Source organism: Babylonia areolata, chromosome 12 (assembly GCF_041734735.1).
Source record: "Babylonia areolata isolate BAREFJ2019XMU chromosome 12, ASM4173473v1, whole genome shotgun sequence".
Classification (NCBI taxonomy): domain Eukaryota; kingdom Metazoa; phylum Mollusca; class Gastropoda; order Neogastropoda; family Buccinidae; genus Babylonia; species Babylonia areolata.
In genome coordinates, this window is record NC_134887.1 from 29,451,233 (window position 1) to 29,474,060 (window position 22,828).

A 22,828-nucleotide genomic window follows, 5' to 3' on the forward strand; every position below is an offset into this window, starting at 1 on the left:
AAGGAATATTGGGGGGGACAGTACATAACAAGATATGAACATAAATAAAAAATCATACACAGACACAGTAGAAATTAGGATACATACAAGTGCATATCAATATAAAAACTTGTGCATACTTAAACATGCACACTCTGCACACACACACACACACACACACACACACACACACACACACACACACATGTTTGAACCGAAGCTGCATATACGAGTGAACGTGGGAGTTGCAGCCCATGAACAAGGAAGAAGAAGAACAAGATGTTTGTAGATCTGTTGTTAACAACATTGAGTGGGTTTGGGATTGTTGGACTTGTTTCATAGAGTTCAGGAGTGGGCTGTGGGGAGGGGTTGAACGGTGACTGTGACAGGTAATTCAGGAGGGATAGATTGTCATGCTGCCTTCTTCTTTGTTCTTTGTGACAGGTAATTCAGGAGGGATAGATTGTCATGCTGCCTTCTTCTTTGTTCTTTGTGACAGGTAATTCAGGAGGGATAGATTGTCATGCTGTCTTCTTCTTCATTCTTGGACTGCCATTCCCATGTTCACTTATACACGAGTGGGCTTTTATGTATGTGATCTTTTTTTTACCCCCGCCATGTAGGCAGCCATGCTCTGTTTATTTTTGGGGTATGTTCTTGTTTCCATAACCCATCAAATGCTGACATGAATTACTGGATCTGAAAAGGAAGTTTAGGAGGCGGCGGGTTGGCGTTGTTGAGAGGGCCAGGAGCAGAGGGCCCAGAGTGTCAGCTAATCGATTGCGATCATGCCTTAATTTTAGCGCAATCACCCAATCGAGCGATATAATTATGTGACCTGGTTGGAGACATAATTTGACAAAAAACAAGAGCGCCAGAGAATCAACAGACAGACAGAAAATAAGAAAAAAAACTTAGCCGTATGAAGAGCACAGGAACAGGAGTCATGATGGCTGCCTGAAAAAGAGGGCGCTAGTCAGGGGGCCAAAGGGGAGGTTACCTACTTCCAGGAGGTTATCGGCCGTAGCTACTTTCGTTTTCTCCGCATAGGCAGATAATAGTTTGCACAGGACAGGAATTCAGACCCCTGCCGGAGTCTGCATAAGTGGGTCACGGTAAGTATGTTATTTAAACGTAATTTTAGATAGAAAATTTCCTTTTTTGATCTTTTGCATGCATATACACACTATGGGGGTTCAGGCACTAGCAGGTCTGCACTTATATTTGACCTGGGAGATTGGAAAAATCACCGCCCTTTACCCACCAGGTGCTGTGACTGGGATTGGAACCCTGGACCCACAGATTGAAAGTCCTATGCTTTAACCTCTCGGCTATTGCACCTGTCATCGTCATGCTGTGATATTTAGCATTGTAACCAAGGCAAAGTGGTCAGCATCGTGGGCTGCTGACTGGGAGGACAATGGTTCAAGTCCATCCCATCAGAGGGTTTTTTTTTTTTAAGCCATGGCCGGTTCCTACACAGAGTTGAGTCTGCTATGGGCTGAAATGGAAAGACTGGCAGGGGTGTGGGGAGGAGAAGTTTTGTGTTGTATGATCATGATGTGCTTTTCTTGAAGGGTTTGGCTACATTCACACTAATTCCAACCAGTTGCTGTTGACACAGCAACACACTTCAGTCAGACACAGCCAGTTGCTGTCAGCTTGACACGGCAACATACTTCAGTCAAACACAGCCAGTTGTCAGCCTGACATAGCAACACACTTCAGTCAGATACAGCCAGTTGCTGTCAGCTTGACACGGCAACATACTTCAGTCAAACACAGCCAGTTGTCAGCCTGACATAGCAACACACTTCAGTCAGATACAGCCAGTTGCTGTCAGCTTGACACGGCAACACACTTCAGTCAGACACAGCCAGTTGCTGTCAGCTTGACACGGCAACACACTTCAGTCAAACACAGCCAGCTGCTGTCAGCTTGACACGGCAACACACTACAGTCAGATACAGCCAGTTGCTGTCAGCTATGGCACTCTCCAGGCGAAAGAAAGAAACGAAAATTATTTGGATTCATGCTGCTTGTATCATTGAAGAGTTCCATCTCTTTGGACCAGCCATCCGTCTCATCTGTCTACACTAGACAAATCAGAAAGCTGGCTGGAGATGGCTGGTGGCCAGTGTAAACGTTTTATCGCCAGCATCAATCGCAAGAAAGCGCAAAAATGACATGGGGGTCTGGAGTCGACCGGAGGGAACGGAGGAAGTGGAGGAGACGGTGGGTTGGCGTTGTTGAGAGAGTCAGAAGTAGAGGGCCCAGAGTGTCCGCGAATCGATTGCGATCGCGCCTTACTTTTAGCCCGATCGCCCAATCGAGCCACATAATTTTGCGACCTGGCTGAAGACATAATTGGACAGAAAACAAGAACACCAGAGAATCGATAGACAGATAGAAAATATGAAAAAACTTAGCCGAATGAAGAGCACAGGAACAGGAGTAGAGATGGCTGCCTGGAAAAAGAGGGCGCTAGTCAGGGGGGCAAAGGGGAGGTTACCTACTTCCGGAAGGTTATCGGCCGTAGCTACTTTCGTTTTCTCTGCATAGGCATATAGTAGTTTGCACAGGACAGGAATGTCAGACCTCTGCCGGAGTCTGCACTAGTGGGTCATGGTAAGTATGTTACTTAAACGTAATTTTAGGAAGAAAATTTCTTTTCATTGATTTCTGGCTGGATGCTGTCAGCAACTGGCTGGCCACAGTGTAGACCTAGCCAGAGAACTGTGCGGAAAGAATGACGATGTTTGAATAAGGTGAGGAGGATTGGTTCTTTGCATGTTGCTCAAGCGTCATCATCATTGTGTTGCTTGCATTACACTCTGGGCATCTTTTCCACTGTTAATTTATCATCATCACTTCCAAGCAAGACTTGCTTGACAAGAGAAATTAGTCTTGCGCTTTTTTTTTTTTTCCCACAGCAGGCTTTAACATGTCTCTTTCTTCTCTCTCTCTTTCTCTCTCTCTCTCTCTGTCTCTCTCTCTGTCTCTCTCTCTATCTATCCCTATCTGTCTGTCTCTGTCTCTGTCTGTGTCTTTCTCTCTGTCTGTCCCTATCTCTGTCTCTGTCTCTCTCTCTGTGTCTATCCCTATATCTCTCTCTCTGTCTATCCCTATCTCTGTCTCTGTCTCTCTCTCTATCTCTGTGACTATCCCTATCTCTCTCTGTGTCTCTCTATCTCTCTCTCTGTGTCTATCCCTGTCTCTCTCTGTCTATCCCTATCTCTCTCTGTGTCTCTCTCTATCTCTCTCTGTGTCTATCGGGGGGTGTGAGTTGTTGTTTCACACGTAAAGTCACGCTTAAAATGCTCTGTCAATCAACGGCTAATTTCAACAGATTCAAGACTTACCTGAATCTTCAAATTTGGCGACTGACTCACTGAAGTGCAATGCCTTCTGGATGTACAGACTTCAGAGCAGCATGTGGCTGTTTTAACCCAATATTCCAACGTTTCATGTTGAAACGAGTTAGGCAAACGGTTGCAATGCGTGTCGCCATTCTGAAGTTGAAGTGCAGAGCAGACGGTGCTGTGTTAGGACTGCTCCTCTCCTATTTGTTTTGGGGCAGTTTACTTCTCCAGTGTGGGGACGTGGAGAGCAACCCTGGGCCCAACCCTTCTCAGAGCAGAGACAACATGAGGCAGACCCGACTGGCCAGCTCAGGATCAGCCAGCTCCCGGTCTAGTATGGAGAGATCAGGCCACGCCCGTGACGCCGCCTCCAGTCAGCCCGAGAAAGAACCGACCTTGTCAGACCTCATGAGTAAGATGGACTTCTTGACCACACGGATGGACGCGGGGTTCGGTGAGGTGAAGCAGGACATACAGGTCCTACGAGAGGAGTACGCCGCCATGCAGGGAGAGATGAAAGGTCTACGGGAGGAGGTCGGAAGACTGCGGCAACAGAACCAAGACCTGACGCAGAAGCTGGAGGACCTGGAGAAGAAGACCGACGACCTGGAGGGAAGATCGAAACGGAACAACCTCATCTTCTACGGCCTGTCGCGAAGGGAAAATGAGACTCCTACGGACTGTGCAAATAGGTTGCAGGACCTTCTGACAGACCAGCTGGAACTACCTGAGGATGTCGAGTTTGACAGGGTGCATAGGTTGAGCGCCAAGCCAGACTCTCCTATAATTGCGCGGTGTGTCTTCTACAAGCAGAAACTGGATGTTCTTAAAGCCAAGAGCAAATTACAGGGGACCAACATCTTCGTGGGTGAGGATTTTTCAGCCAGAGTTAGAGACATGAGAAAGAAGTTAACTCCCCACCTCAAGAAAGCAAAGAGTGACGGCAAGCGTGCTACCTTAGTGTACAACTACCTGCTGGTCGACGGCAAGCGCTACACTGTAGGTGATGATGACACGCTGGTGGAACTGAGATAGGAACTCGGCCGGTCCAAAAATTCACATGAAAATGTGTCCGTAGCAGTGGAGGGCGCTGACGCTGTTGTGACACCGGTTTCACCGGTTGTGTTGACCCAGTGCCTCGCGTTGACAGCACGTGAAACAAACCGTAAGTCCGTGGGCTGGGAGGAAAACTCAGTTGTGTGTGAAGTGTTTGAAAATAGAAATGTCACAGGGGTTGTTGGGTCAAGTGGAAATGAGCATGAAAACACTTTATCCACTGTACATGATTTGTGTGATAATCTTGATAACTTTGATAATAAAATGAAGCCTTTTTCTTTTCTTCATTGGAACGTACATGGATTGATTTCGAAGATATCTGACAATGAATTTATCTCTTTTGTTTCTGGTTTTGATTTTGTATGTTTTGTGGAAACTTTTGTTGAATATTTTCAATCGCCTATGTTTACTGAATATACTGTTTACTGTAAACCTGCAGTCAAGTTGTCGTTACACGGGAGGCGGTCAGGTGGCCTTGTTTGCCTTGTAAAGAATGAAATTTGTTCGTTCGTTAAAACAGTTGATGTTGAATCTGATCTTTTCATTGCTTTCATAATCAGTAGATCATTGTTGGGCACAATGAGAGATGTAATGTATGTGTGTGTGTACATACCGCCTGAAAGCTCACCCTATTATAGTTATTTTGATGTGGAAAATGGAATTTCTTTATTAGAAAATTTTCTATGTGATTGTTTGCTTCATGTAAAAGATGATGTGTTTGTGTTACTTAGTGGTGATTTCAACAGCAGAGTTTCGAATATTTCTTGTGATTTGGAGGAAAACATGTCTTCATTTGATGTTCAACATAAAAGTGGTCCACTGAATGTAAACAGAAATTCGGAAGATAATGTTTTGAACAATTATGGAAAGTTATTGCTTAATATGTGTACTGCTCTGAATTTGTGCATTATAAATGGTATGTGTCAGGGTGATCGTCAAGGTCACTACACGTTCATATCTGATAGCGGAAGCAGCGTTAATGACTATTTTTTAATGTCATGTGATTTATTTTTGAGTCTTTCTGATAACTGTGAATTATGTGTATATGAGAGAATCGAATCAGACCATATGCCTTTGGTATTATTTATTAGTTTCCCGAATAACAACCCAAACAGCGCACATGTGATGAATGCCTGTCGTGTGATTGAGAAAATTGTTTGGAATGATGTGTATGTTGATATATTTAGTGCTGCGATTTTTTCTGATGTAATGCAGGACCGTATGCAAAAGGCGATTAATTTAATTGATGTAGATATTAATGAAGCACTGCATGAATTTAACTGTAGCCTGAAAGAAGCAGCAACATGTATGAAGAAACAGGTGAGTATTGGCAGGAAAGAAAAAGAAGGCGATTGGTATGACATGGAATGCAAAGTTGCTAAAAGGAATGTTAGAAATTTATTGAATAGATTCCGTCGTACTCTGTCCAAACCAACACGTGAGTCCTTTTGTAAAGCTAGGAAAGAATACAAACGTCTTTTGAAAAGAAAAAAGAAGGAATACAATGATGGCCTATTAAGTGGATTACTTCAGTCTATAAAAAGTCAAAAAGAATTCTGGGATTATGTGCACAAAATTTCAAGGAAAAGAACTCAACCTGTGAATAACATTAGCTTAGAAACGTGGTTTCGGCACTTTAGGGAGTTGCTTGAACGAAACGTTGACTCTTATAGTCAGCTGGAAAATAGGGACAGTGAACATGAGAGTATAGGTGAGTATGGTGATGAAAATTTAAATCGTCCTATTTCAAGAGAAGAGATTCTGTTTGCTTTAAGAAAGGTAAAATCTCGCAAGGCTTCTGGCCCAGATGGAATTATAGGTGAGTTGATTAAAAATGCCTGCCAGGTTAATGTAGTTTTAGATTTTCTTGTTAACTTTTTCAATTCTTTATTTGACAAAGGGATCTATCCCGAAAGTTGGTCAGAATCTATTGTCCTTCCATTGTATAAGAAAGGTGACGCAAACAACCCAAATAACTACAGAGGCATTTCATTGTGTAATGTATGTAGTAAGTTATACAGTGCTGTGATTAACAGGAGACTGCAAGAATGGGTGAGTGATTACAGGTGAATTCCAAGCAGGGTTCAAGAAAAACTATTCCACTATAGATCACATGTTCACATTAATGGCATTTGTTCAAAAACAGTTTTGTCTAAATCGGAAATTATATGTAGCATTTATTGATTTCGAGAAAGCGTTTGATTCCGTCAATAGAACGTTGCTGTGGCCTATTTTGCTTAAAAATGGTATCCATGGAAAACTTTATAAATGTGTTGTGAGTATGTATGAGTGTGTTAAGGCAAGAGTGAGATCTGGCGCTGCTCTGACAGAATATATTAATTGCACTTCTGGTGTAAAGCAAGGTGATGTTTGTAGTCCCGTTTTGTTCTCTTTATTTATTAATGAGCTGGCTCTTGAAGTTATACGTTGTGGAAGGCATGGTGCAAAGTTTACAGATAATTTTCTTGAAATCTTTATTCTTTTGTTAGCTGATGATATTGTTTTAATATCGGAAACGGTAATTGGATTACAGACTCAACTAAATAGTTTACAAAGAGCTGCATTTTCTTTACAATTAAAGGTTAATATGGCAAAAAGCAATATAATTGTATTTAGAAAGGGAGGGTACCTTGCATCAAGAGAAAGATGGACTTACAATGGAGATGTAATGCCTGTTGTCAATATATATAAATACTTAGGTTTATATTTCTCGACACGTTTAAGTTTTGCCTTTGCTTGTAAAGATCTCGTTAGCAGAGCTAAAAATGCATTATTGTGTATAATGAAGAAATTATCATTGTTAAACAACGATTCTGCAACTTTATTTTTAAAGTTATTTGATTCACAAATTCAACCTATGGTACTATATGGAGCTGAAATATGGGGTCTCGATTCTGCTGCTGTATACTGTGAAAAAATACACCTATATGCTTTAAAGAAATTGCTCGGATTGTCATTACAAATACCTAATGATTTAGTGTATGGAGAAACAGCCAGATATCCCATAGTTTTGACTTCCACTGTTAAATGTATTCAATATTGGCTGAAAATAACTCAGATGGAAGAGCACAGATTACCCCATAAAGCTTATAGAATGCTATTAGATTTAGATAATAGAGGCAAGAGAAATTGGGTGTCTAATGTGAGAATGAAACTTTGTGAGTATGGTTTTGGTTTCGTATGGTTGAACCAAAGTGTCGGAGATATCAGTAATTTTATTCATGTATTTCGTAGAACATTAATTGATTGTAGATGGCAAAATTGGAACTCTCATATTCAGAATAGCGACAGATTTGATTTGTATCGAATGTTTTGTCATATACCTTATAATATGCCAGTTTATTTGTCAATGAGACTTGATAGACATCTGAAATATACTTTGGCAAGGTTTAGATTAGGTGTTACTGAAATATGTACGCATTATTATCGATATCGAAAATCATGTGCCCAAAATTTGTTTTGTCCAATGTGTCAAGAATCTAAAGAAGATGAAGTTCACTTTGTGCTGTGTTGCCCAGTATTAAGAGATCTTAGAGAACAATTGATTCCACTTAAATACTGTCAACACCCTTGCTTGTTTAGACTTATCATGTTAATGTCATCAACAAATGAAAAGACTGTCAAGGAGTTCGCTCTATATCTGTATAAAGCACTCAAAAGGAGAAATGTATATGTTACATCATGAAGACTTTTGAATGTATGACTTTAGCATTTTACTGTATATCCCCCTTCAAAGGGGCTGTGGCCTATATGAATAAACCATCTCAATCTCAATCTCAATCTCTGTGTCTATCCCTGTCTCTCTCTCTGTGTCTCTCTCTATCCCTATCTGTCTCTCTCTGTCTCTGTCTCTCTATCTCTTTGTGTGTCTATCCCCATCTCTCTCTGTGTCCCTCTCTATCTCAATCTCTCACATCTCTGTCTTTGCACCTGTGCAGATGCGTACCTGGGATACAACTCGGAGCTGGGAGCGCTGGTGTTCGATCCTCACAACGAACCGAGGACCCCCCCTCCCCCTCCCCCTGTGGACCGCCAGGTGCCCCCCGCCACCACCGCCCAGCCACCCAAAAAGACACCCAGAATGTGAGCCTTTAGTGCTGGGCGGGGGTGAGAGGGTGGGGGGGGTAAGAGGGGGCGTGGGGTGGGGGTGGGGGGGGGATTGAGAAAAAGTACTGAAGAAAAGTGCATAAAAGTATATATCAAATGAAAGGAAAATGAACCAAAATTTTATCACTCACAGGTTCAAATAATGAGTCAATCTGACACAAAAATTCCATAAAATGCGATTAAAAAAAAAAAAAAATTTACTGTCATTCCGTCACATAGGTGCTACAACATCAACCATGTTATGAACAGTCTTTCTTGTGACTGTTGTGATCCCCCCCAACACATACACACGCTGAAACTGGTTGATGGTATACCCCCTTCATTCTCTCTTACTCATAAAGAACAAAATTACAGCACGCACACGCACACACACACACACACACACACTTCTACAAGCGTTGCATTTACAAAGTAATTTAGGCATACAATTCTGTATATGATTCTCTGATTTCAGTTTTGTAAACATCATCTCCTTTCCCCCCATGCCCCCTCCCCCCCTCTCTCTCTCTCTCACTCACACACACACACACACACACACACACAACAAACCAATACGCACTCAGGATCGAATACCAGAAAGATGCATGCGACACGCTGTCAGCAATGAGCCAGCCAGCGAGCCACGCAGTGTTGGTCACACACAGAACATGCACAGTCACTGTCTCTCTCACACACACGGTGATCTGTGACTGATGAAACTACTTGCCACAGCTAACACATTCAAAACACACACTATGAAGTTATATTCATTGTTGCAACAAACAGAAAGCAAATAATAAACTGACAAACCTCGTAAACACCCACCTGCATCTTGAATCAGTTGAGCTTGTCTGTCTTCAGTTTCATCGAGCAACCCCACCTCCCACCCCCCCTCCATGTCAAAATTGGGGTCATTGGCATCAACTTCATGCAGTTCTATCTCATTCGGTCCACAATCTTCATCTCTACTATTTGCATCTTGAAAGATTTCTTCCAATACTTTTTCAAGTATTGGGGTTTGTCTGCATTCAGCCATGGCTTTGCAAACACAACTTGAGCTTCGTTCAGACTTGCAAAACTTTCACCATAAATATGATAATGAGGTGAATATTTTTAGCTCATGGAACTCAAGAGATAAAAAGCTCTCAAAGGAGCTAATTTAATGGTTAGCAGACTGTATTTTCTGCAATGCAGGGAATCGAAACATAGAACGTTGTAACATGACGTACAGCGTACGTCAATACAGCATTGGTGAGCAACATTTCGTGACGTACACATAGAACGTTGTAACACGACAACATACAGCGTACGTCAATACAGCATTGGTGAGCGACATTTCATGACGTATGCTGTACATCAGCAACACAGTCTAGAGGTTAAAACCTAGTGTTTATAAAATGATTAAAAAAAACACCACCACCACAAAACATGTCTCTCTTGCAGCACTCCCAGACAGCCTCAGCCAGAGTCCATCAACGCCCCCACCCCGCCCACCCACCGCAGCAAGCCCAGCCCCGCTCCCCGCACCTCGCTCCGCCCCACCCCGAAGCCTGACCCCAATGCCTTTGTGGACCACCAGCCCTCTGCGGCCGCCCAGAACCCTGCCCCCACGTCCTGCCGGGAGCCCTTCGACGTGTATGTGGATGCTGTGCGCTACATCCCTGACAACGCCTCCGTCGTCAAGGTGGGTGGGTGGATGGGTCGTGGGGAGAGGTTGGGAGGGGGAGAGTGGGAGTTAGGGGCTGGTATTTGATGTTGGTGGTGGTTTGTGGGAGTTGTTTGTGTTGGTATGCAAGCAGAGATGCCAACTGTTCATATTTCGCCAAATTTTGTTACGCTCGATCGAAGTTTGTTCAGACATTACACCAACGTCAAAATTATTTCTGATGAGTTCATTTTGGACTACTAGCATGGTCACATGCTTTCCAGTCATAACATTACCTAGACACTCTAGACCTATCAATCACGAGGCCAGGGCAGTCAGTACTAACCTAGGTCTCCCATGATGATGCTTAGCTGATTGCGTGTGTGTTTGCACTGAAACAGCATTGAGTGGACCAATAAGCTTAATTGAACCAGTTACATCGTTCTTTGCAGGTAGGCTCAAGTGTTTGTATGCCTTGTAGATGAAATGTACGTTTGCTGATGTGGTTGTGAGTCTGAGTGTTCCTACCAAATTCAAAATATTCCTACCAAATTTCCCGATTGTTCCTACAAACACTTGACAGGGGTTGGCATATCTGTGACGGCTGTCCAGGTGACGGGGCGTGTGCTGAAGGGCGGGGACGTGGCGGGCCTGCAGGACATCCTGGCCCTCCCTGAGCTGACCAGCCCCGCCCGCTGCCCCGAGTTCCGCTTCCGCCTGACGGTGAACGGGGACCGGCAGAGGGCTAACCCGGACATGCTGCTGCTGCTGAGGGTGTACACCGTGGACATCGTCACCGAGCAGGTGGTGGTCATCGGCAGCTGTCTGGTCAGGATCTTCGACACCGCTAAGAAGAAGGTGAGAGACGGCCCGCCCATTTCTGAAGTGAAGTGGTTTTGTGTCGTGGGCTGATGAAGTAGGCTGTATTGATGAATGTGTTTTCATTGCAGCCTGCCATCGTCGTGGATTTTTCGTCGCTTGCAGAGCGAGAAGTAGGTTTTGGGACATGCGCAACCCACCAGCATGACTGGCTTCTCTGGGTGTGCACTCCTTTTGTTCGTGCAACTTTTTGGTGGAGTTTATAAATGGATCAGTTCGAATACGTAATGGCATATATATATGACAAGAAACATGCTCAAAGTAAACATAGAATACTAAAGCAAATGATGGGTGTAATTATAAAACCAAATATGTCTGATAACCTTGCAGAAACAGTCACAAAAATATTCAAAATCTTTTCGTCGGAACAGCGATTTCACATCAAAATTTTAGCCTTTCGGTGACCTGGTAAAAAAGGAAATGGAGATGCACATGCACATGCGGCTCTCGCTAAAAATAACCAGGGAACCCTGATGAAAATCAGATGAAAGCGGGCCTGCGCACCTTCCCTACATTTTCTTTTGCTTTGTTCTGAACGGGGATGGTGGTGGAGAGTGGAGAGAAACTGATTTGTGGTGAATTAATTTCTTTTATCCAGAGATGATAAAGTGTACTGTATTCTGTAAATTGGACGTGATGATCGGGAAGTTAGAGAAGTAGGCTGTATTGATGAATGTGTTTTCATTGTGTTTTGATCTTTTCTTTTTTTTTTTACCTTTCATTTACAAATTTCTTTTCACTTTTGTCCCCTTTTAATGTAAGGGCTGGATGGTAAAAACAACAACAACAAACAAAAACGTGTTCATTGCTCATTTGTCACCCTTGACAACAAAGAATCTTGTCTTGTCTTAATCTGAATTTTGCCCGGGGGGGTGTTTTTTCCCAGGACGGGGTGCTCCGGGTGGGAGGGCACCAGCTGCGACTGCGCAGCGGAATGCCCAACGTCAAGCAGGGCATCGCCAACCTCCGGCACACCGACCTGGACCAGGTGCCCGCTATCCCAGCATGCACCATCCTCGTCCGCATCTTGCCGGCCAGTGAGGTAGGTTGATATAGGTCAGGGCTGACCATCTGTGAGATGGAATATTTGGCTGGGTCAGCTACTTTTCGAAAGCACGCAGAGTGGGTTGTTATATTTGTATTTGTATTTCTTTTTATCACAGCAGATTTTTATGTGTGAAATTCTGGCTGTTCTCCCCAGGGAAAGTGTGTCACTATACAACAGCGCCAACCTTTTTTTTTTTTCCTGCATGTAGTTTTATTTGTTTTTCCTATCGAAGTGGATTTTTCTTCAGAGTTTTGCCAGGAACAACTTTTTTGTTGCCGTGGGTTCTTTTACGTGCGCTTAGTGCATGCCGTGGACGGGACCTCAGTTTATCGTCTCATCTGAATGACTAGCGCCCAGACCACCACTCAAGGTCTAGTGGAGGGGGAGAAAATATCAGCGGCTGAGCCGTGATTCGAACCAGCGCGCTCAGATTCTCTAGGCGGACGCATTACCTCTGGGCCATCACTCCACATATGGACGTTTGCTTCACCAAGGCTGAGTTACATGAACAGTTTTAGCATTACGACAGTTGGTTTGGGGTTAATGATTTTGCGCGTAGGCACCCAGCGAAAATTCGATCCCCAACAGAGAAAGGAAAGACAGGATCGACTCAGAGGTAGAAAAAAACGAACGAATTGAGGGGGCCGAGTCGAAACGAGTACACAGAATGTAAGAAAAATATACAGACAAGCCGCATGCAACAAAATAAGGCCAAATGAACACGCTTAATAGCCAAAAAAAGCGTAAGACGAGACAGAGCGAAAACCTGACAAGATGGCGTGGAGAGCCTTGGCCAAAGGAATGATTCAGCGCTTATAGCTTTTAGAGGCGTTTGATTGGCTAAGAGCGGACCGTGCAAAGAGGGGCGTCTTTTCACTGTTAGCCGCGCGAAATTTGGCCAAGCAGAGCAAACCGATAGGCCTAGTTTGCATCAGTTTGACATGGTAAGTATATGTATCTCCAAACATGGAGCAAAATACAAACTCCTCCTTTCTGTAGGAGGGGGGCATTCTTCAGTCTTGGGGAGGCTATGGAGTTGTGCTCTGCACGTCTGTTGTTGTTGTTTTTTTGTTGCTTTTTTTTTTCGCTGTCCCATCATCTGCACTATGGGTGATGTTTCTGGCGCAGCGTCGGTTGTGGATTGACAGGCCTGTTCATGAATGTCTGCGCTAATTCCATATTGACCTAGGACAGGTCTTAACGCAGAGTCGAACTTTGTGCTGCTGTGATGGCTGATGCAACTTAGCCCAGGTTACCGATTCTACTGTTAACACCTTCAGCGTTGGGGGGGACAGTGGAAAGTGGTGTTTCAAATCATGACACAATAGATAAATTGTGTGAATTTTCAGCCTTTCCAGAGTTCTGATGATGTCATCAGTGACGTCACTATGCATGTACATGCCATGTGCTATGGCACTCAAGGGGTTAAAGATCCTGCAGGTTGATATCAGCAGGGACGGGCGCAATAGCCAAGTGGTTAAAGCGTTGGACTGTCAATCTGAGGGTCCCAGGTTCGAATCACGGTGACGGCGCCTGGTGGGTAAAGGGTGGAGATTTTTACGATCTCCCAGGTCAACATATGTGCAGACCTGCTAGTGCCTGAACCCCCTTCATGTGTATATGCAAGCAGAAGATCAAATACGCACGTTAAAGATCCTGTAATCCATGTCAGCGTTCGGTGGGTTACGGAAACAAGAACATACCCAGCATGCACACCCCCGAAAACGGAGTATGGCTGCCTACATGGCGGGGTAAAAACGGTCATACACGTAAAAGCCCACTCGTGTGCATACGAGTGAACGCAGAAGAAGAAGAAGAAGATATCAGCAGGGGCTAGGCTATGGGAGGCATGAAAACATGAAAGTGGCTGGAACGGCGCCTCACTCTCTGCCCAAGGAGCTGAGTATGTCACAGTGAATGGTCTGAAACCACCATGGAAGTCAGGGCAGAAAAGGAGTGACGATGAACATGGTACAGATATGATACACACACATTAGCTGTGCTGTATAACTTGAACTGCCTTCGCCAAAAGAAAAACAAAAAGTAAAGAAATAATTAAATTAATGTTTTTGTTAAAAAAATAGATATAAATTAATGTTTTTGTTAAAAAAATAAATAATCACTTTATAAAATAAAGCATGTTAAGATGTAAAAAGTTCATGAGAAAAAAAACCCAAACCTTTTTTGAAGAATGAATAGTGATGTTGATAACAAAAAAACAAAACAAAGTTCATGAAATAAGTACAGTAAAATATATATAAAAGTATAAAGCAAAAACAAAAAAAAAAAGCTTGCCCAGTTTGCTTTGATATTAATTATCGAAAAATGAAGTCACATAGAATAAGTGCAGTAAATCATAAAATGTTGTGTTTTTTTTTACTGCATAAAAAATAGTGTTTTTTTTAAAGTCCCAAACAGAATGACTAGTGATATTGGTGTGGTTAAAATGTGAAAAGTTATTCAAGAAAAGAACAAAAGACGAAAAAAAAAAAAAAAAAAAAAAAAACCTGCTGGTTTTTGCAGGATGTTGTCCCTGCCCCCAGTTACGCCTCGGGTTACTACGAGTCGTCGTCCTGTCGGCCAACAGAGTCCGAGCAGCGAATCTTCACCAGCTACGCAGATCACATACGCTACCCCCAGACGGAGCGAGACATGATTCTGCGTCTTCAGGCCGTGGAGGGATCCAGCACCGGTCAGTTTGTTGTCTCCCCTTGGTGTGTGGTCTGTGGTTTTGGTGTGTGGTTATGCTGGTCTGATTGTGTGTGTGGTTGTGTGTGTGTGAGTGTGTGTGTGTGTGTGTGTGTGTGTGTGTTCATGCTTGTGTGTGTGTGTCTCTCTTTGTGTATGCTTGTGTATGTGTGTGTGTGTTTGTGTATGCTTGTGTGTGTGCCTGTGTTAGTGTGTATCTGTTTCCATTGATGATACTTGTGTTTAAATTAATCGCTTTTTTTTGTTGTTTTTTTTGTTTTTTTGTCTGTTCACAGTAGAGATATCATGATTTGAATGAATCTGTTGCATGTCTTCTCACATGGGGGGGGGGGTATCTGACTTTTTATGAACGTTTTAGTGCCACCAGTCACATAGATGATATCTGTGTGATCTGTTCACACTGTGTGATGTCTGTGAGGTGTGTGTCACTCAGTGGTGAGGTGTGTGAGGTCTTTGTCACACAGTGATGTCTGTGTCACACTGTGATGAGGTGTGTGTCACACAGTGGTGAGGTGTGTGAGGTCTTTGTCACACAGTGATGTCTGTGTTGTACTGTGATGAGGTGTGTGTCACTCAGTGGTGAGGTGTGTGAGGTCTTTGTCACACAGTGATGTCTGTGTCAAACTGTTGAGGTGTGTGTCATACACTGATGATGCCTTTGAGGCATGTGTCACGCTGTTGTGATGTCTTCATCTTTTCATCTTCTTCATTTGTGGGCTGCAACTCCCACATTCACTCGTATGTACACGAGTGGGCTTTTGCATGTTTGACCTTTCTTACCCTGTCATGTGAGCAGCCATACTCTGTTTTCGGGGGTGTGGTGATGTCTGTGTCAGACTGGTGATATCTGTCATGTCTGTGTCCCACAGTGGTAATGTCCATGTTCCAGGCACGGGGGACGCCATCCTGACAGACTGGCTGCAGCAGCGCCTGGACATCAAGACGCAGCTGGCGCCCTCCAAGCCAGCCGACAACCTCAGCCTGGTGCGCAGCGTGCGCTACCGCCTCCGCACCGGTCTGCGAGTGAAGGTGGACCAGGCCTTCAGCCTGCCTGGTGAGTGAGTGAGAGAGACAGCTCTTTTCCACTTGTGACGGGTGCAGTAGCCAAATTGTTAAAGTGTTGGACTTTCAGTCTGAGGGTCCCGGGTTGAGTGGTTAAGTGTTGGACTTTAAATCTGAGTGTCCCGGGTTTGAAATCTTGGTAACGGCGCCTGGTGGGTAAAGGATTGAGTTTTTTTCCGATCTCCCAGGTCAATATATGTGTAGACCTGCTAGTGCCTGAACCCCCCTTTAAAGATGTGTATATGCACTCAGAAGGTTCAAATACGCACATTAAAGATACTGTAATCCATGTCAGTGTTGGGTGGGTTTTGGAAACAAGAACATACCGGGCCCAGCATGCACACCCCTGAAAACGGAGTATGGCTGCCTACATGGTGGGGTAAATAAACAAAACGGTCATACATGTAAAATGTTACATGTCTGTCTGAGTGTCAATGTGTGTGTGCCTGAATGACACAAGAAATGAATGATGAGCGTCAATGGCAACCATCAGTCGGCTGTACCAAGGTGGGCAGCCTGTTGTGCAAATGACACTGAGTTTTTAAAGCGCTTAGAGCATAGTCGCCTATCAAGGATAGGCACTATATATCATTCATCATCGTCATTCCACTTTCTTCTGGAGTGGAGTGGTGGCCTAGTGGTAGAGCATCTGCCTAGGAGGCAAGAGAATCTGAGTGCACAGGTTTGAATCAGGCTTTTGTCTGTATTTTCTGCCCCCCCACCCCCACCCCCACCCCCAGTGAACCTTTAAAGGTGGTCTGGATGCTAGTTGTTCAGATGAGATGATAAACCGAGGTCCCGTTTGTTTGTGTGTAGCATAGACCTAGCGCTCATAACAGATATTACCCACAGGAACAAAACAGTTGTCCATGGCAGAATTCTGTAGAAAAATCAGCTTTGATAGGCTTTGCAGGCTGAAAAAGCCTTTCAAATGGAGTTTTAACTCTCTCCATACAAACGGCAAAAGAGACGATGTTAACTGCATTTCACCCCAATTACCATCATCAAAATATTGCAAGCGGAAAGCTCTTATACTGAAGACGTGAATGTTGACAAAGAATACCACAATTCTGACGACGGAAGCTGAAGGTTGGGTCATTCAGACGCCCACTGGACATCCGAGGGGTCTGTGTAGAGGAGAAGAGAGGACTGGCCGTACTGAGTGAGTTAAAAGAAAATGTAATATGCAGATGAAATATACTCACGGAAGATGAGCAGTTTCAGTTTCAAGGAGGTGTCAAAGCACATGGTATACACAGCTGCTATACTTAAAAAAAAATTTTTTAATTGACAATTGTCAGTGCACTACTCTAGCACCCTTCATTATGGCTTGGTGCCAGCAGCTGCCTGGTGTTACTGTCTACATATTGTGATATGATATATGAAAAAGGGAGGACAATAGATTAAGGTTTTTAACTCAGTGATTGTCCAAATCTTTAGAGATGAAAGTCAATATTTTCAGTGTGTTATGACAAAAGAAATGATTTTCTAATGAATGATGTGTTTTAATTGTTTTGATATGTTATAAGTGTTATAAGTTGTGAAGATAACTGTCATAATGTGTGTGCATGTTTGTGTGTGTGTGCGTGTCTGAGCATGTGGTGTGTGTTTGTGTGTGTGTGTTTCTGTGTTTGTGTGTGTGTGCATGTGGTATATGTGTGTATTTATGCATGCATACACATGGTATGTGCGTGTGTGTGTGTGTGTGTGTGTGTGTGTGTGGTGTGTTTGATCTGGTTGTGAGTGTGTGTATGTGTGTGCATGTGGTGTATGTGTGTATTTATGCATGCACACACATGGTGTGTGTGTGTGTGTGTGTGGTGTGTTTGATCTGGTTGTGAGTGTGTGTATGTGTGTGCATGTGGTGTATGTGTGTATTTATGCATGCACACACAAGGTATGTGTGTGTGTGTGTGTGTGTTTTGTGTCTCTTTATGTGCATGCTTGTGTGTGTGTCATATCACAGAGGAGAAGTACGTGATGTGCGTGGCCCAAGTGTCGGTGGGGGGCCCAACCAGCAGCATGACGGCACTGGATGACGGGTCGGGGAAGAACGACCCTGTGTTCGTCACACAGCTCCAGGGGGAGTCACTGCTGACCGCTCCTTCCTTCGCTGGGGGGCCGCAGGTTGGTGGACTCTCACGTGGATGGGAGTTTTTTTAATTTTAATTTTAATTTTTATTTCATTTTATTTTTTTAATTTGCTGCCCCACCATCTGCTCTATTTCAGTGGCATTGCTCCCACACCGCTCATTCCAAATCCCCTCTGTTGCTGATAAGAGTCTTAATTATACTGCCACTTTCCTTGTTTGAGAGATGGGGGGGGGGGTGATGGGGAGAAAGAGAGAGTTGTTATTGGTTCATGGAATTTGTAACTTTTCTTTTCATGTGAAACACTGTGAGCCTTTTGAGAAAAAGGGCACTATACAAATGTCAAAGGTCCCAAAGTTTTTTTTTAATTACACATACTTAACCGTGACCCAACTAGTGCAGACTCCGGCAGGGGTCTGACATTCCTGTCCTGTGCAAACTACTATCCGCTTTTTTTATGGCTATCAGGGCATTGAATTTCTATTCATTGTGCATAGGTCTGGCATTTGAAAGGCAGGACCGAGTCCCCTCTCCTTCTGCTGTTTCAGCCATCGCCTGTCGAACTCAGATACCCTTTCACACCTGGGTGGAGTGAAGAAATTCAGAGTAAAGTGCCACTCCCAAAGGTACAGCACCATGCTGAAACGTGGCCTCGAACACTGACCGCTGCTGAATACTGGATCAGAAGTCCAATGCTTAACCCTTTGAGCCCTGAGTTCCTGAGCAATTTTAACCCTTCTGCCCGAGCTCCTGAGACAAAATTTGCAAATAATTGGTATTTAATGTGTCACGGCAGATATAAAAGGAGTGCCCTACTGGTGGTAGAGAAAAATGACATAATGCCTAGCCACCGGTTGAGCGGTGCGTAAACACTTGTGTTGTGTTTTGCTATTGGTTGACTTATATTGAAATTGATCTTTTTTATCCAAAGCACATGCACAGTGAAAACACAGTGAAAAGGTGCGGCCATGTTGGTACTACGTTCGCTGACGTCAGAATATTACGGTTTTTCTGATTGGCTCTTCAATATAAGTCAACCAATAGCAAAACACGACACAAGTGCTTACGCACCGCTCAACCGGTGGCTAGGCATTATGTCATTTTTCTCTACCACCAGTAAAGCGGTGGTCAGGGCTCAAAGGGTTAAAACAATCTCGCCATGGTGCCTTCATACATACGTACATGGTTGTTATGAAGCAGAAGATGGGTGGCTGACATTGTTGTTCTGATTCCCTCCTCCCCCCACACCCCACGCCTTGTACCCATTCTACGACTATAACATTATTATTATTATTATTATCATCATTATATTGTTATCATTAGATGCACATTATTTTAAGTATTAGTAGCCAGCGGGACAAAGGGGAGGTTACCTACTTCCGGGAGGTTATCGGCCGTAGTTTCGTTTTCTCCGCATAGGCGGATAGTAGTTTGCACAGGACAGGAATGTCAGACCCCTGCCGGAGTCTGCACTAGTTGGGTCACGGTAAGTATGTTATTTAAACGTAATTTTAGGTAGAAAATTTCCTTTTAAGTATCAGTAGTAGTCATATCAAGAAGATGGGTGGTTGACGTTGTTGTTCTGACCTCCTCCCATCCCCCACAGAGTCTGTACCCATTCTACGACGATAACATTATTATTATTATTATTATTATCATTAATATATTGTTATCATTAGATGCACATTATTTTAAGTATTAGTAGTTGTCATATCAAGAAGATGGGTGGTTGACTTTGCTGTTCTGACCGCCTCCTTCCTCCCCTCCCCCCTCGACCCCCCCATAGAGCCTGTACCCGTTCTACGATGACAACAGTGTGCTGGTGCTGAGACTGCTGGCCTTCTCTGTGGCGTACCGCCCCACTGCCGACAACAAGCTCCCCGGTGCCCTCATCGGTGCCGACGGCGACCAGATGGACGTGACGGCTGACAACGTGCTGGGCTGGACCGTGCTGCCTCTGTTTGACGGGTCAGTGCTGTCAAAGTTTTCAGGTTTTCAGTTTCTTCTTCTGTGTTCGTGAGCTGCAAATCGTATGTACATGAGTGGGCTTTTACGTGTATGACCGTTTTTACCCCGCCATGTAGGCAGCCATACTCTGCTTTCAGGAGGGGGTGGGGGGGGTGTATGCTGGGTATATTCTTGTTTCCATAACCCACCGAACACTGACATGGATTACAGGATTGCATATTTGATCTTCTGCTTGCAATACACACGAAGGGGGTTCAGGCACTAGCAGGTCTGCACATATGTTGACCTGGGAGATCGTAAAAATCACCACCCTTTACCCACCAGGCGCCGTCACCATGATTCGAACCCGGAACCCTCGGATTGAAAGTCAATGCTTGAACCACTCGGCTGTTGCACCCATCAGGTTTTCAGTTTCCATTCCTTTGACGGGTCAGTGCCGTCATAGATTTTGGTTGCACTTTCACAGAGATGCCAACTGTTAGAATTTCGCCGGATTTTGTTACGCTTGATTGCAGTATGTTCTGAAGTTACACCAACATCAGATTTGTTCCGATGAGTTCATTTTCGACTACATAGCGTGGTCACATGCTTTCCTGTTGTATCATTACCAGATGCTCTAGACCTGTTGATCACGAGAACAGGGCAGTCACTGCTACGAACCTTGGTCTCGCGTGATGATGCTCAGCTAATTGCATGCGTGTTTACATTGAAACAGCATTGAGTGGACCAGTCAGCTTAATCATAGCAGTTACACCGTGTTGCAGGTGGGCCCAAGTGTTTGTATGCCTTGTAGATAAAATGTACGTTTGCTGATGTGGCTCGGAGTGCGAGTGTTCCTACCAAATTCAGAATGTTCCTACCTTTTTCTTCTTCTTCTGCGTTCACTCGTATGCACACGAGTGGGCTTTTACGTGTATGACCGTTTTTACCCCGCAATGTAGGCAGCCATACTCTGTTTTCGGGGGTGTGCATGCTGGGTTTGTTCTTGTTTCCATAACCCACTGAACGCTGACATGGATTACAGGATCTTTAACGTGCGTATTTGATCTTCTGCTTGCATATACTCACGAAGGGGGTTCAGGCACTAGCAGGTCTGCACATATGTTGACCTTGGAGATCGTAAAAATCTCCACCCTTTACCCTCCAGGCGCCGTGACCGTGATTCGAACCCGGGACACTCAGATTGACAGTCCAACGCTTTAACCACTCGGCTGTTGCGCCCGTCAGTGCTCCTACCAAGTTTCCTGATTGTTCCTGCAAACACTTGACAGGGGTTGGCATCTCTGTAGTTTCCAGTTTCTATTTCTCAAGGAGGTGTCGCTGTGTTTGGACCCAGTGTGTCGTAGAGTGCGTGCACAGCCGGTTTTGACTAGATCACGCCCCTTAGAGAAGCCACTGTGACGCCGTCTTCAGTGATCTGTTCTGGTAACGGTTTACAGTTGGCCGGGTTTTCTCTTGGGAGTTTTCCTTCTCTTGGAAGGACTGCCTGCTGAGGCTAACGGACTCCATCTGCCCGGATTTTTCCTCAGGGTTGACTCCCGAAGCCTTTCCTATGAGTGGGTATGGCCGCAAGGCAGCGGAGGTTTGAAATCAGAGTTTTCCTTCTCTTAGATGAGCTGTCTTCCCAGACTGATGAGCCCCATCTACCCAAAGCACTGGTTTTCAGGCACCAGGTAACCCGCCTTCACCCCTTCTCCTATCAGTAGCAGCAGTTCTGCCGGGCTTATATCAAAGCCACACGAGCAGGCTAGGAGCTGGACCTAGTTGTCAGAGGCTGTTGGAGACGCGCGCCGTGAGGGGCATTTTATAGACAATGGGAGCTTGTCCCCATTGCCACCCCTAGGCTATGACAACCTTGGGACCGACCCAGTTATGTGTATACGCTGGAACGGGTCATGAGTGCTTCCACATGTATTTTTGCGTGTACCTTTCAGAGCAGATGTTTGATACAGAATTCTGTTGTAATGTGTCAGCGCTGTATAGATACATTTGTTATCATCATCATCGTCATTGTAACGTGACAGTGCTGTATAGGTAATATATACATTTTCTTCTTCTTCTTCTTCTAATTAGTATTGTTATTATGTGGCAGCACTGTATAGATATATGTATTCTTCTTCTTTCTCTTATTAGTATCATTATTATGTGATAGTGCTGTATGGATATATGTATTTTTCCTCCTCTTTTCCTTTTTTTTCTTCTTCTTCTTGTCCTTCTTCTCCTTCTTACAATTATTAGCGTTATTACTATGTGACAGTGCTGTATTGGTACATGTATTCTTCTTCTTCAACATCATCTTCTTCTTTTTCTTCTCCTTTTTACTCTAATTAGCTGTAGTATTATGTGACAGTGCTGTATAGATATAAGTATTTTTCTTCTTCTTCAGAGAATCTTCTTCTTCTTCTTCTTTTGCTTACTAAAATTGATGGTAGTATTATGTGACAGTGCTGTATAGACATTATGTATTCTTATTCTTCTTCTTACTATAATTAGTATCACCATTATGTGACAGTGCTGTATATAAATAAATAAATAAATATATAAATACATATACATACATACATACATATATATATATATATATATATATATATATATATATATATATATAATATATATATAAAATGATGGAGTCTCCTGTCAGACTGACGGATGAGTAGGCAGGCAGGCTTATCTGTCGGTATGTGTCCTCATATGGGAGAAGATGCTGATTCTGGATGCGCAGCACTTCCCACAGGTGTTGCAAGGGGAAAATGTCTCCAGAAGTTGAGCCCTGCTTCTTCCGCTCATATATATATATATATTCTTCTTCTTACTATTGTTAGTATTATTGTTATCATGTGACCGTGCTGTATATATAGATATATAGTAGTCGTTGTAGTGTCATCAATATTATTATTATCATCATTATTATCATTACTACTGTTATTACTACTACTGTTA

General features: G+C 43.8%; 1 protein-coding gene across 2 annotated transcripts in view; it reads left to right on the forward strand.

The window, feature by feature from the left end:
- Positions 1-22,828, forward strand: part of LOC143288510 (uncharacterized) — a 59,579-nt gene that overhangs the window by 27,922 nt on the left and 8,829 nt on the right. For both annotated transcript variants that reach the window (XM_076597087.1, XM_076597088.1), the window contains exons 16-23: positions 8,336-8,480; positions 9,927-10,167; positions 10,741-10,986; positions 11,894-12,049; positions 14,579-14,747; positions 15,654-15,818; positions 17,793-17,953; positions 19,704-19,885. In XM_076597087.1, coding sequence (XP_076453202.1) covers positions 8,336-8,480; positions 9,927-10,167; positions 10,741-10,986; positions 11,894-12,049; positions 14,579-14,747; positions 15,654-15,818; positions 17,793-17,953; positions 19,704-19,885 — 1,465 coding nt within the window. The remainder of the gene's footprint in view (positions 1-8,335; positions 8,481-9,926; positions 10,168-10,740; positions 10,987-11,893; positions 12,050-14,578; positions 14,748-15,653; positions 15,819-17,792; positions 17,954-19,703; positions 19,886-22,828) is intronic.